Source organism: Puma concolor, chromosome B2, assembly GCF_028749965.1.
Source record: "Puma concolor isolate L17-30 chromosome B2, mPumCon1.1.hap2, whole genome shotgun sequence".
NCBI lineage: Eukaryota > Metazoa > Chordata > Mammalia > Carnivora > Felidae > Puma > Puma concolor.
The window spans coordinates 32,104,731-32,122,964 of record NC_141671.1 but is presented as its reverse complement, the minus strand read 5'-3'; the positions used below and the strand labels follow the sequence as shown (position 1 = coordinate 32,122,964).

At 38.5% G+C, this 18,234-nt stretch overlaps 1 protein-coding gene, 1 long non-coding RNA gene and 1 other non-coding gene across 4 annotated transcripts in view; 1 reads left to right on the top strand and 2 right to left on the bottom strand.

Annotated features, from left to right (window-relative positions):
- Positions 1 to 18,234, bottom strand: part of LOC147580866 (uncharacterized) — a 278,927-nt gene that overhangs the window by 78,590 nt on the left and 182,103 nt on the right. The gene's annotated exons all lie outside the window — the stretch shown is intronic.
- TSBP1 (testis expressed basic protein 1) overlaps positions 1 to 18,234 on the top strand; it is a 96,322-nt gene that overhangs the window by 25,858 nt on the left and 52,230 nt on the right. The window contains exons 9-22 of the mRNA XM_086705973.1: positions 2,363 to 2,383; positions 5,738 to 5,776; positions 6,312 to 6,332; positions 8,221 to 8,241; positions 8,970 to 8,990; positions 9,595 to 9,615; positions 10,259 to 10,279; positions 13,002 to 13,022; positions 13,539 to 13,559; positions 15,727 to 15,747; positions 16,609 to 16,623; positions 17,260 to 17,283; positions 17,742 to 17,765; positions 18,066 to 18,092. Of these exons, the coding sequence (XP_086562099.1) occupies positions 2,363 to 2,383; positions 5,738 to 5,776; positions 6,312 to 6,332; positions 8,221 to 8,241; positions 8,970 to 8,990; positions 9,595 to 9,615; positions 10,259 to 10,279; positions 13,002 to 13,022; positions 13,539 to 13,559; positions 15,727 to 15,747; positions 16,609 to 16,623; positions 17,260 to 17,283; positions 17,742 to 17,765; positions 18,066 to 18,092 (318 nt within the window). The remainder of the gene's footprint in view (positions 1 to 2,362; positions 2,384 to 5,737; positions 5,777 to 6,311; positions 6,333 to 8,220; positions 8,242 to 8,969; positions 8,991 to 9,594; positions 9,616 to 10,258; positions 10,280 to 13,001; positions 13,023 to 13,538; positions 13,560 to 15,726; positions 15,748 to 16,608; positions 16,624 to 17,259; positions 17,284 to 17,741; positions 17,766 to 18,065; positions 18,093 to 18,234) is intronic.
- Positions 10,953 to 11,059, bottom strand: LOC112862956 (U6 spliceosomal RNA). The gene has a single exon (XR_003223816.2). It is a non-coding gene; the product is annotated as a U6 spliceosomal RNA (small nuclear RNA).

The following is an 18,234-nucleotide window of genomic DNA, read 5'->3' as shown; positions in this document are numbered from 1 at the left end:
TTTAGCATCTGATCTCCCACTGTACTTCATGAAAACTAATCAGGACCCCCTTTCTGTTAAATCAATTAATCCAGACTCCTGTGGATTTTTGTTATTATTCTTCAGCGTCGACTCCAGAAATGGTATTTAAGTCTCTTTCTATTTCTCAGTTCAGGAAAGAGAAATGTGAGTAAGCAGGAGGTCAAAATAAAGGAGTATATAAGGCAGCTAATGAAGGTTTAACCAAGACCTAGGTCTTCTGAGTTCCCTTAAGAGTTTCAATCTTCACACAGGCTGAAAAGAAAGAGTAAATGGCCTCCCTGCTCATCACCAGTCCTACAAGTCTTTCTGGGCCTCCATCACAGCACCAAAACACAGTACCCTTACACTATCCATGACTAAATCACACCGCAGGTGGCATAGAGGATTTGGTAATTCCTGGAGATGCCAGTGTGAGAGCTTCTCTCTGAAGCTTCTCTTCAAAGGGTATTAATTCTGACGACTTGAAGCAGAAGACCTCAGGAATTTATCTGTGTGTCCATTTAGTAGTTTACTAGGGAACCGAGCACGTCCTGATTGCTTCTCTGTCATGAAACCTTGGTATCTGGAGGCTTTTTCCCTGTCTTCTCTCTCCTAGGCAGGCCCTAAATTTAGAATGTGAGCCCCATGGAGCACCTGAGTGGCTCAGTCAGTTAAGCCTCTGACTTTGACTCCGGTCATGATCTCACGGTTTGTGAGTTCCATCCAGGTGTCAGGCTCTGTGCTGACAGCTAGGAGCTTGGAGCCTGCTTCGGATTCTGTCTCTCTCTTTCTCTACTCCTCCCCCACTTGTGCTCTGTCTCTCAAAAATATATAAATGTAAAAAAAAAATTTAGAATGTCAGCCCTTTTGCTTCCCCATTATCCTAGATTTTATCAGCTGAGGCTGAAAGACCCAGGAATAACAAGACTACAGTGTGTGGATTTAGACTAATTGAATCATTAAAAGTTGAGCTTAACAGAGCATTGTTAAACCCTGTTGTTTTAGAGATTAGTTAAATAAGGTCCCCAAAAGATGATGGAAATGATCAAAGATCATACTTTAAATTGGAGCAATTTAACCTCCAACGTAAGACAAATAAGGCAAATGCTTCCTTCTTTCATTCTTTTTTTTCATCCTTCCTTCAATGAATATAGTGGAGTTCATTCAATAGTAGTCTATATTTCTGTACTGTCATAATTTTTATTAAAAGTTACACAAATCTTCCCTATTATTTAGATCACTTTATAAGAGGAACACTCTAGAGATTAATAAAAAGAACAGAAAAAAATTGGGAGGTCAATATGTAGGAAAGAAGTTAATTTACTTCATAAAGGAATATTCCAAAAGGAACAGAAAGAGAAAACTGTGTGAGGTACAGAGGAAAGTGCACTGAACCAAAGTCAGAAAAATTGGAGACTAAAACTGCATATAATTTTTATTAAAAAATTTTTTTCTGATGTTTATTTTTGAGAGAGAGACACACAGAGTGTGGGGGGGGGGGCAGGGGGGTGGGCAGAGAGAGAGGGAGACACAGAATCTGAAGCAGGCTCCAGGCTCTGAGCTGTCAGCACAGAGCCTGACACGGGGCTCAATCCCACAAACCATGAGATCATGACCTGAGCCAAAGTCGGACACTTAACTGAATGAGCCACCCAGGCACCCCATAAATGACTGCATATAATTTTTAGCACACTCAGCCACAGACCTTCTCTTCTCTCAGCCCCAGTTTTCTTTTTTTATAAAATTAGAAATTTTTTTTTTAGAGTGAGAGAGCACATGCAAGTGGGGGCAGGAGAGGGCAGGAAGGATGTGGGGGGTGAGAGAGAGAGAGAGAGAGAGAGAGAGAGAGAGAGAGAATCACAAGTAGGCTCCATGCTCAGCACAGAGCCTGATGCAATCTCCAGGCTGGATCTCATGACCCTGAGATCATGACGTGAGCTGAAATCATGTGTCAGATGCTTAACTGGCTGAGCCACCCAGAAGCCCCAAATTGGAACCTTTCTAACATTGCCTTTCTTTGGTTCTTGAAGCTATTACATTATGGAGAGGAGATTTTCCAAACTGAGAAAAGAAAGAATGAGGGAGAAATGGAAAATAGGGGAAAGAAAAGATGCTGAATGAAATCAGAATATTGAAAATATAGTAAACCTGGATTCTCTCCTGACCACTTTTACTCCTGGAATAGTGTCCAAGGGGGAAGAAGGTTCAAGACCTGCAAGCGTGGTAATAATCCATGTGCCTATGGGGGAATGAAGGGTCTAAGGTGTCCTGAGGGTACAATTTCCAGAAAGACTCCTGGGAAATGGGTGGATTACTTAAACCATTAACTCTACTGATCTGAATATTTGTTATTGTTCTTTAGCTTTGGTGCAAGGATCCATGAGTAAGTTTTTCTTTTCCTTTCAAAATCTGGTATTGTAGGGCTCCCACACTAGGCAGAGGATGTCTCCCTGTCTTATTTGTTCCCTGGTATGTCAGAGTGGCAGGGCTTGAAGCTCATCATTCTCTGCCTTCTCCTTCATTAGGTATCTTACCTACGTCAGGCGTACCTGTCTCCCCTTCTTGTCTTGAAGCAAATTCCTCCACTTATGTCCAGTTATGGGACCTCATCTCCCAGCCCGACCTTCTCTTCAGCAGTCACAGCTTCTCCCTTCTATATCTTTGTATTTTCCTCTTCCAGTAATTCCCTCTCCTTAAAGTATAGAGCAGGTTTGGTTTTCTTCCACCCCAAACAGATCCTCCCTTGACTCTGTGTCCCTCTCTAACTACAAGCCCCCCCGGCCCACAAAGAAGGAAATTATGCTGTTTACTTTGGCTGTGGGCTTGGGAATAAGTTACTGTTTCACCTCTACTATTGAAAAAATGCATTATTTCTCCATGAATTGAGAGTGGTACAATAAGACTTTTAAAAAACCACTTTAAAAATAAGCCTGCTTACTTATTAATGTATTATAAATAAACAGAGAGACTGTTACATAATGCAGGTTCTGGAGCCAGGCCGCCTGGAATTGCATTCCAGCCCCCTATTTACTGGTTCTTTGAACACAGGCAAGTTATTTAATCTTTCATTAAGCTTTTAAATTCAACAACCAATTGAAAAACTAACAGAACAGAACACAGATGTGAGTAAAAATAGAAGACATGAATACAGAAGGAAGAAAACTCAAGATAACGCTTAAATCAGTCTCCTGGAACTGATTTCCACTTACTGCCAAACCGAGATGAACACATTTTCTAAACAAATGAAGAGTGAGAGAGGAATGAGGTACAGAAAAATAAGGCAATCAGAGAAGATCACACACACACACACACACACACACACACACACACACACACACAAATTCAGAAGCGAGAAACAATCCTGGTTGGACAGATTTTTTTCTTCTAAGTTTATGTGCTTCTGATAAAATTTTTCATATTGAATATTTACTTTTGGTCATACTTACAGCAAGCAAAACTGTTTCTTGTTCAAAGATAATAATTTCATGATTTTCTCCAAAAAGTATCACAACTTCCAGGTGCTTCACAACCTCAACAGGTTTGTCAATCACAGGTGTGAATTAAATGTGACCCAACCAATACCTGTGATTAAATTAATGGAAAAAAAGGGATTCATTTGGTCTATCTCAGCTCAGCCACAGCCTGTGGTGACACTGATCTCACACCACACTGTTGTGGAAGAATGTAGGGTGTGCACTTAAATCCCTTCCTTTTTCAAAGTAAAGCTCCCAAACTGGCAATCCATTGGTCCAATGCCACCTGTATATTGGCTGACCAATAAAGCATTATTTTAAATCTTGCATTTGAATGCTTCTAGATAGGGTATGCACTTTTCAAATGACCAACTTCTTTACTACCCTGTATAGCTGACAGATTCACAATTCAGGAGACTTGCTGAGGCAACAGAGCATACGACCCCCCACAAGGACAACCAGTATTTCCATTTAGTAATACTTCCATTTAGTAATTTCCATTTAGTAATGGAAATTTTCCATTTGGAAATATTTCCAATATTCCAATGGTAAATATTTCCATTTAGTAATGGAAATTTTCGTACTCTCTACAAGAACTAATTCTGATATTTTCATTCAGAAGATTATCCACAGAAGTGAGGTCCTTAATCTAAAATTATATAATACTTAGTATTTTGTCAGGATACTCAAATCTTATATTAAGTTTTTTTTATCTGCTTCTTCACTCTGAAAGTAAGTGAAACCTTTCACTGTTGTGCCTGTTTTCAACCAGGCAAGGCCACAAATTCTCAGTTCAAAACTTCTTGAAAATATATGATATACATTCCACCTCTGCTTATGCCTTTGCCTGTGGCAGGTATCAGTAGGTAAGCGTACTTCTCTTTCCTGCTCAGCCTACATACAATCTAAAATTCTCACCTCCAGAGTGTTGCTACAAATTGATCAGATTTAGTACATTAACTCAAATATATTTGCCATTTCTGAGATGGATTAATATCCTTAAATATTAAATATATGGGAGCTGTCTTTTGTAAATTATCTCTATTTAGTAGTGGGAATGGCTGTATGCTACCTTAGTCTACAATACATAGAAAAGGTTGTATCTCTTCCCAAGTGCTGAGATCTCATCATTTCTGTGAAAAGCTATTAGTTTCTTCCAAACATAATAACAAACAAAATTGAGTCATAAATATACAAGAACTATATTTAATTATTTCAAGAGAAATAAATTACATTTTTCAACTCACTAAAAGCTTTCTAAGTGTAATTTTTTAAAAATAATACTTTAGCATTTAAAGAATGCTCAACAAAGAGAAATAAAAGTACATAAAGAAAAGATCTGAATAGGTAAAAGAAGAAAGTGTGGGAAGGAAAGCAATAGGAAGGTAGAATTTCAGTGAAAATCTCCAGAACAGGAAAATGGAAGACCAAAATAGGTTCTAAAAGTCCAAATCATAGTTTCACACATACAGAAAACCTTTGAAATTCCACAGGAAAATTAGCTCATCTCATAAACAAACTTGTTTCAGTAAAGAGGCTTTCAACATCTTCAAATAAGATTGGTTACTCTCAAGGCAGAAGCAATGGTTCTCAACTGATGTCAAATCTTACTGCAATGTCAGCTTGCGTAACTAAGGTACTGAGGTAACTAAGGAATACCAAAGTATATTTTTTTAAGAGTTGAATCACACAGATTAACAAATAAACAAAGAACACAGAGAAATACTCATGAAAATGCCCTGTCACCAGCATTCAGAACTTTCCAAATGACGGTAAAGAGGGAAAAATAGAGAAAGTAGAAAGTAAACTAAAGCTTAATGCCTTAAACACAGTGAAAACTTTCTACTTTGCAGAAGAGTTTCATTCCTTTGTAGTCCCTGAATATTTCTTTCATAACAATTTTGATAGAACTTTTCAGCTTTCCTATCCATTATTACTCTTGATTTTTCACTGCAGCCATTTGATGTAAGAAAGGAGATATAATTTTCATTTTAAAGATTAGAAAAGTAATGTTCCAAAGTTTAGTGACTTACCTAGTCATAGAGCTACAGAGTAGTAAAGCTGGGACTCTAGTCTTGGATCTTTAACCTCAAGACTATTTGTACCTCACATGTGGGGAGGAGGGAATAGGACTGCCTACATTTCATGCTCTCTGAAAGTCTAAATCTAGATAAGATTATATTTGTCTTTTTTTTTTTTTTTTTTTTTTTTTGCTTAAACAACAAACATTTATGTCTCATAGTTCTTCGCAATTTTCATTACAGGTAATACAAAAACCTTCAAAGCAACTTCAGAACCTTTATGTAAGTTTCTCCTATTTCTCAACTCAGTTCTTTTTGATCTTCTACAAAGTGCCTACTATTGGGGGAGTTGCGTGGGGACTAAAGGAAGAGGAAAGGAGAACAACCTACTATTTAACTGTTCTCCTTTGCCTTTACCAGTATGAGGAAATTGAGACTGATTTCAGGACCCCCCTAAGTAACTGATGATTTTCTTATTTAGCAAAGTGGAAACTCTGCTAATAAAATTAATTAATAAGTGAAAGGAAAAATCCTGTGATTAGATGGAGCTGTTTGTCAAAAACAAATAGTTCTAGAAATATCTGACAACAGAAAGATAGCAAAAATTGAAAACAAGAAAAATAACTGCAGGAAATATGATCTTATGGGTCTCCTGGGGGGGGGGGGGCCTTGGTGGGGGAGGGAAAATACTGACTGACCTTCTTACGGTTTTTCATGTAAATGTAATATGTAGTAAATGCTTGACCTGAATCTCCCTGAAATGTACATCCTTCATGCATGCACTCTCCAGACTTATCTTTTTGTGTTTGTGTTTTAGCAGGCAGTGCAGGACCCATAAGTAAGTTTCTTTTCTGTGCTTTAATTCCCATGTGCTTTGCTTTACTACACTGTTAGAATATGTAATATGTAAGACACTCCTATTCATGGATGTTTTTATTTCTTCCTGCACAAATTGCCAATTCTTTTGTCCTTCTTTATTTCCTATTCTTTTTTTAAAGTTTATTTATTTTGAGAGAGATAGAGAAAGAGAGACAGAATCCCAAGCAGGCTCTGCACTGTCAGCACAGAGCCCAATGAGGAGCTCAAACTCACAAAACATGAGATCATGACCTGAGCCTAAGTCAAATACTTAACTGACTGAGCCACCTAGGCGCCCCAATGCTTCCTATTCTTATTCTAATAAGCTGGGAGCTTCAGTGAGGAAGTATTATCACTTTTAGTTTTCTCAAAATCTTGAGATTCAATAGCAAAGAGAAAAGTGTTAACAACAAAAGTGTTAGAAAGGTAGGAAGGTCCCTGGCTAAAAATCCCAGTCACACCAAGAGGAAGGGAGCAGTGAGTCCCAGCTCGCTGAGTGAGGGTCCCTAGGCTGCTGTGGATAGTGGTGTGGAATGTATATGCCCTGCTATTAGGCCCTGATGTCAACAAAGAATCAGTCTGGAAGAAGTGTCCAGATTGCATCTTAAAGGACATTACATCAAGCATCTCTGGCAGAAGCACTGGTAGAGGACAAAGAATGAGGGATGGGTGAGAAGCAGTTGATTTAGAAAAGAAAAAAAATGATAAATGGACACAGTGATATATAAATGCTCTGACCTTTTACCCATCTGTTAATGGCCTTGCCGCTTAAAGCGGGTCCAAGGATCTGCATCAGCATCACCTTGAAGTTTGTTAGAAATGCAGAATCTCCACCTAATGCCTACCAAATCAGAATCTGCATTTTAACAAGATGCCCAGATGGTTTAGAACCATTACTTTGCAGAGTTTCAATCCTCTGTATGTAGAAAACAAATGTAAAGTTGAGTGTTCTTGATCTAAGTTTAACCAGCTCCTCCATTCCTTCAGATTCTCCACAGGAAGAGTAGCCTTAATGCCGGTGACAAGAAAAATGAAACTCACCAAGGTTTCCTTCATTTCTTAACATATTTCTGTCCATCGCCTCTAAGGACATTCAGACCTTGAGCTCCTGGGTCAGAGCCAACACTAAAGGAAGAGGAAGAATGATTTGAGGGTTAGAGCTCAAGGCAAATCACACTCTGTGTCTACACCTCCTGGAGCATTTATACACATGAAACATGATTTAAAAAATCAAAAGTCAATCAAGAGTAAACACTGAGCAAGTGTCACTAAAGCACAGGTAGCCCAAGAAATACAGAGAGGTGTCTGTGCAAATGTGTTTGTAAAGGAGAAGGCTGTTATTACTAAGCATGTGGGTCTAGTTAGTGCCTCAATCCCTTTACCCACTAACTTCACCTACAAAAGTCTTGAAGCTACCCAAGAGTTTCTATTCCCTCTTATGCTAAGATATTGCAGGCCAAGTTACTCTGATGACTAAGGCAGTCAAGGTCACCCACAGGAGACTGAAATTCCCACTGTCTCCTTCAGAAGATGAGGCTATAGATTCTGGCTACCCAAGTTCAAATTAGACCAGTTGAAAGAAAGGCAATTATCTATGGAATCTACTGAGTTACAAACAGTGACCCATCAAGACAGGAACCTTGACCACTGCATCCCTCCAGCTCCACCCATCAGATCCCAGTAGTTATGAGGGTCCTCCAAGGTGGGGAATGAAGGATAAAGCTTATTTGCTCCTCTGGTGAAGTAGAAATATTGTTCCTTGTGTCTGTTTTTTATAATGTTTTCCCCAAAATAATTTCAACTCAAACTAAATTTTCTATGTCAAAGAACCATACTAATTAGTCTGTCTTGCTTTTTCCATATTTTAGCTGGAGCCATTGGACCCATAAGTGAGTTCCTTTTCTGTTTCCTAGTTCTGACACTCTTTGGTCTTCTGTGAGGTATGGGACCTCTCCTCACCCAAGCTCTTTCCATTTCTAGGCCTTCCCACCCATGCTTCTTGAGTACATTTGAATTACTGACACCCCTAATGCCCAAACCTTCAGGGGGGAAAAAAAGCCCCAGCCTGAACTGACACTAAGTTTAAGACAAAGGAAAACTAAATCATTCATATTTAAAATAATTCCCCAGAAAAAACATTCTCTCAACTATGATAAAAATGATTAAAACAATTATTGTGGACTTTTGCTAAACTGAAGATAATGCTACAAGAAGAGCAAGTGGTTCTAGAAGGCGAAAGAATAAGCACGATAAAGACCAAAGAGGAGGGTGATGAAAAATGGCCAAAAGACATCCTACCTACCCCTGGGAGTGTCAATCCTTTGAGACAGCTGAGTGTTGGGCAGGGCAAAGAAGGAAAGAGAGGAGAGATGAAAGTGAAGGAGACTAACAACCTTCAGCCCAGGTTCTATACGTTTCCCTCTGCCATTTAAGATGAACACTGAATGACTTGCTCTGGTGGGAGGGGTATGGGGCTCCTTTGCTAAAATTACCTACCTATCTGCAGTAGTAATTCTCCCTCTGAGTTGCTTCACGGGTTCTTTAAAAAAGAATATTGGTGGCATGAGCATTCTAATAATGTCAAACCACACTGATTTTCCTCTTCTTTGTATTTTAGTGCAATTCACAGCACCAATTCGTAAGTATCGAATTTGTTTCTCCACTCTGCTTCCTTTCACTTCTTACCCTCAAGGTCTTAAGTATTGACCTACCCTGTTTTCTTGATACCATGTTTCTCAACTTCTCTAGCATTCCTATTACACAGATTTCAAAGAAGCTATGCATGAAACAGACAGACTGCAAAGCCCACAGGCTAACATAAGAAAAGAGAAAAGGACCCTCTTAATAGCAGCCATAATGCCCTGGCAGTAGGGAAGGTTCACTTTTCAAGTAACAGTATGAGAAATGAAATGAGAAAGAGAGAGAGAGAGAGAGAGAGAGAGAGAGAGAGAGACAGAGGAAATTTTTTAAAGGAGACATTATAAATTAGTATGGAATGAGTCTATCCCAATCCTCTAAAGGTTTCAAACATCACTGAAAACAAGGCTTGTGGAGGGGGTGGTCTATTCCTATAAATCCCTTATATTGTACAACAGGGAGCTTATTCAAAGATTGCCAGGCAAACAACCCCAGATGTTCCTAGGGTTTCTACTTATGACACTCCCTCTAGAGTAAGTTTTGGGGAATGGCTATTTCCTTCACAGTGATGAAGCATACTGATTTTCTCCCTCTCTGTTTCTCAGCTGGTGGTACAGGACCTATCAGTAAGTTTACTGTCTGATTCTTCACTGTAAAGAATTTTAATTTCCTGCAATATCTTAGGGACCTTTCCTTGAATCCCATGTTGGGATTTCAGGGGTTTGTGGGTCCACATTTTCTTGGCTTTTTTTGTTTTCTTCTACCTAGCATTTCCATTAAGTCATTAATAATCATGTGAATGTACACTCCACCACTAAACACAAACTGTGAAGTGGAGGATGAACACTTAAAGGTTTCCAGTGGCTTATCAACATCAGCAAGGGATTTTTAAAAACAGAGTGAAATGAAAAGAAGTGAAATAATAGGAGAGAGGAAGAAAATTAAGTTTAAACAGAGAAGAATTTTTCCAACCATCTACAGGGGTTTAAATGGGCCAAAGTGGGGTCCCCTACTTAGTACCTTTGCTACTTACCCTCTCAGTAGATGCATTAGGTAAAGAGGCCCTTATATATATTAGATTGTCTTAGCATCTTAGCAAAAAAACAAACAACAACAAAAAAAACACCTCAACTTCCCTACTACCCCACTGCAGCTGAGCCCAAATTTAGTGGTACAGATTCTTACCAGGAAAAGCATATAAATGAGAACTATGGCCTCCAGAGCCCAAGAGCACCTACTAACTTATTCTCTCTTTTATTTATCTTTTAGAGCTGTCTCAAAAAACCATTGGTAAGTCACCTAAACCTCAATTACAATGCCTTTTGGTCCTTTACAATGTTTAGAATGTCAGTCAGTTTCTATTTCAATGACTCGTGCTCACAAACCCCAGGATCAAGTGTTTCCACTGTCTCATTATCCCACTCAGAATTCCCAGAGGTCAGATTCAACCAGGTTCTTCAATAAAAAGATATTAACTATGAAGCTGAAATACAATATCAAAAAATAACCCCCTAGGAATGGTCTTTTCTAAGTTATATAATCTAGCTTTACTACCAACCTGTAATAAAGATTTAGAACACAGCACCTAAACTTCTTGCTTTTCCTGCAAATAATTTGTTACTAGATTATGTTCAAAATAACGCAAATCTTAAGTTCTTTTTATTTCTAATTGCTCTGAAAAGTTCTCTCCAGGACACATGGGTTTACTGTCACCAACTTTTAGCAACTTACCCTATTGCATTTTTCCATAGAAACATTATAAATAACAGGTTCCAAGATATAGTCGTTCATAATTACATATTTTTAAACTAAGAGCAAATAGTTATATCTTCACACACTGGATTACAGTATTCCTAATAAAAATTAGGAATTTTTGAAATTAGAAAAGTAAAGAAATATGATTTGAGGTTCCCCACATTCACCTGACAGAATGAATATAAGTCCTGTATAGGTACCTGGTCATTCTTTGCATGATTCCTTCAGGAATTTGTGAGTCATCCTTGCACAGGGGCCATGCTAATCTTCTCTGTATCACTCCAATTTTTGTATATGTGCTGCTGAAGTGAGCACTTTGTGATTCCTGTAATGGCTTACAGTTTTTCTACCCCTCACATGCATTATTTTGTTGGGCCTACCAACATTTCAATGGTGGTACGTAAAGCAGATATTATACCCATCTTTAGAGATGGAAAAATTGTTTCCCATAAAAATATGTTTACTCCCAAATAAGGGGAGGAAGACAATTAATAATGAAGTTAGGACTGAAGTTGTGCTGACTCTTAGTTGAGTTGTTTCCACTACTATTTTGAGTGCTCTAATAGGTTATTAGCAAGAGAAACCATGAACTTCTAGTATTAGAAACCAGGGACACAAAGACTTATGGGGAGAGGAAGTGAGACAATGCAACAAAAATAACACACAGACAATGAAGATGTTAAAAAGACAAAAATCAAAAGAAATTTGAAAATAACAAAAGTAGGAAGAATACTGGAAGAAGAAAGATTAAGTGAGTTGGAGGCAGGAGAAGAGTAAATATAAATAAAACTGAAAAAGAGAAGAAAAGGAAAGCTACAAGGACTCACAAACTAAAAAAAAAAAAAAGTAAGAAAATATAGGAAAACTGAAGAAACAAATAAAATTTGAAATGATTTTCTCTCCAAAGATTTTAGTGGCTTATACCAAAGGCAGGTGTCCTAGGAGTTTTATTCCAGGATCAAGGGCAATTTTTTTTTCAATGTGAAATTTATTGTCAAATTGGTTTCCATACAACACCCAGTGCTCATCCCAAAAGGTGAAGGGCTATTTTTTTATAGATACAGTCAAAGCCAACAAATTATTTTTGCAAAGTAACCTAAATTTCTAGCTTGTCTACAACTCATAGCCCAGGATATCCATAACTGGTAAGACACCTTCTAGCTTTTTCACATAGAAAAAAATATATCAAAATTAAAGGTTTAGGAGTTTACGGGTCAGAACTGAGATATTTTTCATCATGAGTGCCATGAAGCTATGGAGGAGAAAGACAATGAAACACCCACTGGGAAAACGGGTGGTCTATTTAGAAAAAATATTTAATCCTGCAATAAAACATGCAGACTCACAAGATGATCCCAGTCCTCACCTGGCACCAGGCTACTCAGCAGAACTTAAGGCAGGAAGCACAGCTTGCCACCAAGGCAGCATCAGCCATCCCTCTTTTGTGGCAGTAGTCCTCGAAGCTGTCTATGCAGGGGTCTACAGAGCCACCCAGCAACTATTCTCTTTGGCTGTCCATAGCTATGTACAGGAGCTGCCCTGACTTAGAAGCCCCGGGAGCTAAAATATCCTGTAAAAACTCCACATATATAAACTGCAGGGATCCTACAAGGAACATGCCCAAATACATGGTCACTACACTCAGGGAAGCCCAAAGATATGGCCTTCTAACAGGTATTTATAGTTCTCCCAGTTCACAAGCAGTTTACCAACCAAGGATCATTCTTAAAGAAAAGGAATGTTACAAGTAAGACAGTAGGTTTAATCAGAGCTGGAAAATCAACCGAAGGCCAAATTCTCATTAAAAAGTGAAGGTGTTGTTGACCCTTTCTTTGCCCAGAGACACTCAAGCTAATCAAAGCGATAGTCAATAAGCTGAAAGCTATCCACCTTCACACCTACCCTAGAGCATATTAGTTGGTCAGAAATATTTTAGTACAAGTACGGTGCAGTCCACTTAAAAAGTAGTATCTTCTGTTACTGACAAGAAAGAAAAGTGTAAAGTTTCAAACTTTAATGTCTTGAACCTCTCCTAGGTTGACAAGGATTCTGGAGAGACCCTCATCTCAGGCAATAATAGGCTAAATATCTCTTTTGTTGTATAGTTATCATAACCGGTTTAGTTCTCCCTAATGTTCTAATTCTGTTATCACTTCCTCTCCCTTACTCTACCTTCCAAAGCCCCATCCCTAGAATAAAATTAAAAATTTATTCTTCAAACACCCATACTAATATGTCAATTTGGATCTCTTTTTAGTGCAAACTCCAGGACCTATTGGTAAGTTGCCTATTTATATATAACAATTCATATATATCACTCAAATTAATAATAGCATAACATTTTTCTAGTAATGATTATAGTAGCTTGTCTATAATCATCAGAAGAATATTCCAAAGCAAAGGTGCAATAGAGAGAATCTGGGGGAGGATATAAGAAATGAGAAAGAAGACAAAAGAAGGATAGCCAAGAGAGTGAAAAAAAGTGACATGAGAGAAAAAAGATGGGGAAAAGCAGAAGGAAAGGAATACAATAAAGATTTTACTTCAAACACCTGTAGTAGTCAAGGGCAAGAATGAAGTGGTTCTCCTTCCAACTAAAACAGGGTTACAAGTCTCCTAGAATAAGATCTGATTTTTATGGAGAGGATATAGTCCAATAAAAATATTTAATCCTGAAGACTGAGATTTAGTAATTCTGGGACATTATTTAACTGTCCCCTTTGGAAAACATCAATAGTATGTGTGTTTATCATGTTCAACAACCACAGTAATTTATGTTTGTTTCTATTTTTAGTGCAATATACTGGGCCCAATGGTAAGTCCCTTATCTATCTTTTTCCTCTGGTGTACTCTGATCTTCTACAGTGTATAGAGGGCCTATCTCCAATCCCAAATGTAACCATTACCATAAGGATAGTGTGTTTTTAGGCATGTTTCCATGCATCCCAGTTTCCAGTTGCTGAGAATTTTCCAGGGTTATTTTTTTAAAGAAAAAAGTAAGAACATTTCCCCAGTAATGGTCAGAATGGCTTCCATAACAATACAGAATTTTCTAAAGTAAGAGAAAGAATAAGGGTAGCTTTCCATTTCTGAAGTGCTTTGTAGTTCATAAAGGGCCTATCAAACACAACAGAGATAATATAAAGAAAATGAAAAAAGGAAAGCAAATTTTAAAAACAAATGTAAAAGCCGGAAAAACAAATTTAAATAAACTGAGGTCTGATCAGGTTTCCTCCTCGTTTCCTAGGAAAGGTGTACCAGGGAATACTACTAAGGATCCTACGTACCTTGAGTTCTCCAACCTTCTCTCTCAATGCCATTTTCCTCATGTCCTATCCTGTCCACTTGCCCCAAATACCCAACACACACACACACACACACACACACACACACACACACACACACACAGCTTCAGGGAACAGGATATGACAGGAGGTGGGCTGCCAACTACAGGAACTGGCAGATGCATCAGGTATTCACAAACCATAAGTGAAAGACAGTGAAAGGTAAACTCATATTGTGACTAGCTAGGGCAAAAACAGTGTCAATTTCTAGAATATCAAAACAAACTTTGGTTCATTGGGAATTCTGAGTCTGGAAATTAAGTGATAACATTCCAGAGTGTAAGCTGAACAAGAACATTATCAGAAGGCAAGTCAGATGTACTCAAACATTCCTTCAACTAGGTGAGCTCTTGTATCAGAAACTGAGCTGAGGCCTAGAGACAAAGTCATGAATAAAAAAGAGAAAGATTTGGCTGATCTCTTGCGACATGGAGTTTACAGTCCTATAAGACACCTTAAGGAAAGGAACTCAAAACATGGAGAGGGCAGGCAGTCTCCCACACAACCACACTATGACCACTAAAACTGGATGCTGCCTGCTCTAAACACTGGTTCTAAATACCTTCCTGTTATAAATGAACATAATCCATCAACTATTCTCCTAAATCAGGGTTTCCTTTCTCAGTACTCTTAATTATCACCAAGACTTACAGCCTTAGAAGTTCTCAAAGGGGCGCCTGGGTGGCTCAGTCAGTTAAGCGTCTGACTTGGGCTCAGGTCATGATTTCACAGTCTGTGAGTTCAAGCCCCGTGTCAGGCTCTATGCTGTCAGTTCGGAGCCTGGAGCCTGCTTCGGATTCTGTATCTCCCTTTCTCTCTGCCCTTCCCCATTCATGCTCTGTCTCTCTCTGTCTCGCAAAAAAATGAATAAATGTTAAAAAAATTTTTTTTAAGTTCTCATAATTCTTATAAAGGAGAAACCATAAGCCAGCTCACCTCAGAGGACCTCACTGAGGCTAAAGGAAGGGTTTCATCTGGCCCAAAATCCCCCAAATAACTACCATGTGCCTGAGAATCTATATGGGTACATGGATTCCCTTTCCCTTTTCTTTCCTGCATAATTCCCTCTCCCCTATGTATAAACACTTAAAACAAAGAGTAATATATAAATGAAAATTATACTTCTACATTTATTCATTCCTAGCTTTCCCTTAAATTACAGGTCATTTGGAGAAAATGAAAAATGCACTGATTATTTTTTTTAATGAACAAAAATGAGTGCTTCAGATGGGAGTAGTAAAAAAAGAAAGGAGTGGGAAGAAAACTTTTCAGATCAACTAAACAGTTAGGTAGGAAAAAGAGATAAATGAAAATGAAAATGACAAAAGTGCACAGAATTACAAATTTAAGACATTATGAACCCCTAGAAAGTTCAAGCATTTACCACCCCAGAAAGGAATGGAATGGAAGGAGCACAGCCACTCTCCTGCCCCAGACCAGCAGAAGGAAGCCTGAGGATGCAAAGCACAGAGGTGGGAGCTTAGGTCCAGACATCACAATGAGCTAACAGGCAGGTTTTACAGCTCCCTGCATCCTCTCTACAGTTACCCTTTTTAAGCCCATCATAGGAGAACTGAGTTCACTTAGTTCTACACACACTAATTTCTCTCTTTTCTTTCCCTTCCATTTTTCCACCAGTGGAAACTTCAGAAATGACCAGTAAGTTCCATACCTGCTCCTATATAATAGTTTCCTTTGGCTTCCTACAGGGTCTGCAATCCTTTACTTCTGTCTCGTAGGTAAAGACTTTCAGGTTTCTCCATCATTTGCTTATTCCACTACCTAGCTGCACCCCCACCCAAGGAATGAATGAATGAAGGGGAATACAGGGGCGCCTGGGTGGCTCAGTCGGTTAAGCATCCGACTTCGGCTCAGGTCACGATCTCGCGGTTCATGAGTTCAAGCCCCGCGTCAGGCTCTGTGCTGATGGCTCAGAGCCTGGATCCTGTTTCAGATTGTGTCTTCCTCTCTCTCTGACCCTCCCCCGTTCATGCTCTGTCTCTCTCTGCCTCAAAAATAAACGTTAAAAAAATTTAAAAAAAAAAAGGGGGAATACAAACCCCACTTAATAATCCAAACTACTGTGAATAATATATATATGTATAAATAAAAAAATCGGATGAAAATATCTGAAGTTTATTATGACTTGTCAACAAAGGAGGGAGGACATTTGTACGAGTGTGTGGATATGTGAAAGTTTACACAGGATAGCAGAAATAGGGAGAAGAAAAGTAAAAACAGCAGTTTAAATTACCAATCCCCTGTAGGATTTTAAGCAGTTACCAGTCACTGCAAAGGGGAAGAGAAAAATCATCCCCCTTTCCTGAAGCCTCTCAGACTAAGCAGGAGGCAGAATCCCACAAGGCATGATGGCAGCTGTGTTCCCCAGCACTGTGCACTGCAATACCTATAAGGGTTTGATGCTCCCTCCGTGAGCATTTCTGATATTCCCTCTCAGAAAACTAGCAGAAAACTAATTTCAGCAGCCTTTCCTCACTAACTTCTCTCTTTGTTTTTCAGCTACAGAATCCTCTTGTAAGTCTCCTTTCATGATGGAACTCAATTACCTCCAGCAGTGTCTAACAGACCTACTTGAACAAAAATGTGTCCATCCACATTGGGATCGCAATAGTTTAAAGCTCCTATTTCCTTGACCCCTATTTTTCCATTACTCAGAATTCCACTAGGTTATTAATAAGTTTCTAAAATGTTCACTGAGTCACATAACAATTAAAGAACAGAGAAAAAAGTTTCTCCATGGCTCTAAAGACTGTCAGGGACCCTCTCTATGTAGAAGGAGAAAAAAATGAACAGGGAAAACAAAGATACAGATAATATTTCTGTTTACCAGCTGGATCACCTATTCAAGCAGTTAGTAAGTTGTATATTTGTTTCTTTGCTGTGCACTTATCAAAGTCCAGTGATATATATTAAAACTTGAGTTCAAGTATAGGAACTTTAAACTCATTTTCTTAGCTTTTGCTTCTCCATTAACCAGAATTCCACCAGCTGATTTTAAGTTTTCTGGAAAGTTCAGATATGCCTGGTCAGAAAACCTTTTCAAGCAGTTACATCACTAGAAAATTTACCAATTTCTACATCACTAGAAAAAAATGAATAGGACAGTAAATGAGGAGGGTGCAATAAGAAATCTTTCTGCTTATTTTTCAGTGGAATCAACTCCTCACACAAACAGTAAGTCTTGTGTTTTCATTTAATTCTGTCACAGGGTTCAATTGGTTTCTAGTGAGGTCCAAGACCTCTTTATCTGGACATGATGGTATGCGAAGGGCTTGAGGTAATTCTTGGCCCCTTGCTTCCATCATTGTCAAAGTCCCTCTGGGTTATTAATGATGTACTAGAAAGTGCTAACACTACTGATTTATATAAATATAAAGAGGAAAGAAAAAAAGTTTTGCTTCGTTACAAAGACCATCAATGAGAGGCGATCTACAGAAAAGGAAAAAATGATGTAAGAAGAACAGTTTTTCATTTGGAAATGAAAATTTTATGATTTACATACAAAATAAAGATCAGAGGGGAACATTTCCCAGAAGTTAAAAATGACATGTTATAAGGGACTTGACAAACTGAAAAACTGAATGAGGAAAAAAAGAAAAGGAGATAACAATTTTCTCTGTTCTGTTTTCCAGAGGGAGCAGTTCCACCTGCCCTCAGTAAGTCTTTCCATGTTTCCTCCACTGTGGGGTCCTATAACTTCTTTCTCTGACAATGTTGGCATTTCTGGACATGGGTACATACTTCCTAAACTACTTGCCTTCCCGTCGCCAAATCCCATGGTTATTAATGCTTTTTGGAAAGTTCAAATCCTGCGGATTTATATTAAAAGTAAATGAAGACCAAAGGGTACATTGTCCCTATTGTTATAATGACCTAGTGAACAAGAACTCTCTACACAGAGAGGAAAAAAACAGTGAGAGAGAAAAGGCTTGTAAAGATACTTCTCTGTCTTTCAGCTGGTCCACCACCTTCAGTGCACAGTGGTAAGTTCAGTCTGTTCTTTTACTGTTTTCTGTTGTTGTTGTTCTTTATGAGGCCTATGAACCTGTAATTACCCTACTCATTTCTCATCCCTGTGCAGCCACCTGAGACTCATAGTTCTCATCTTCCTTTGCTTTCTGCTTA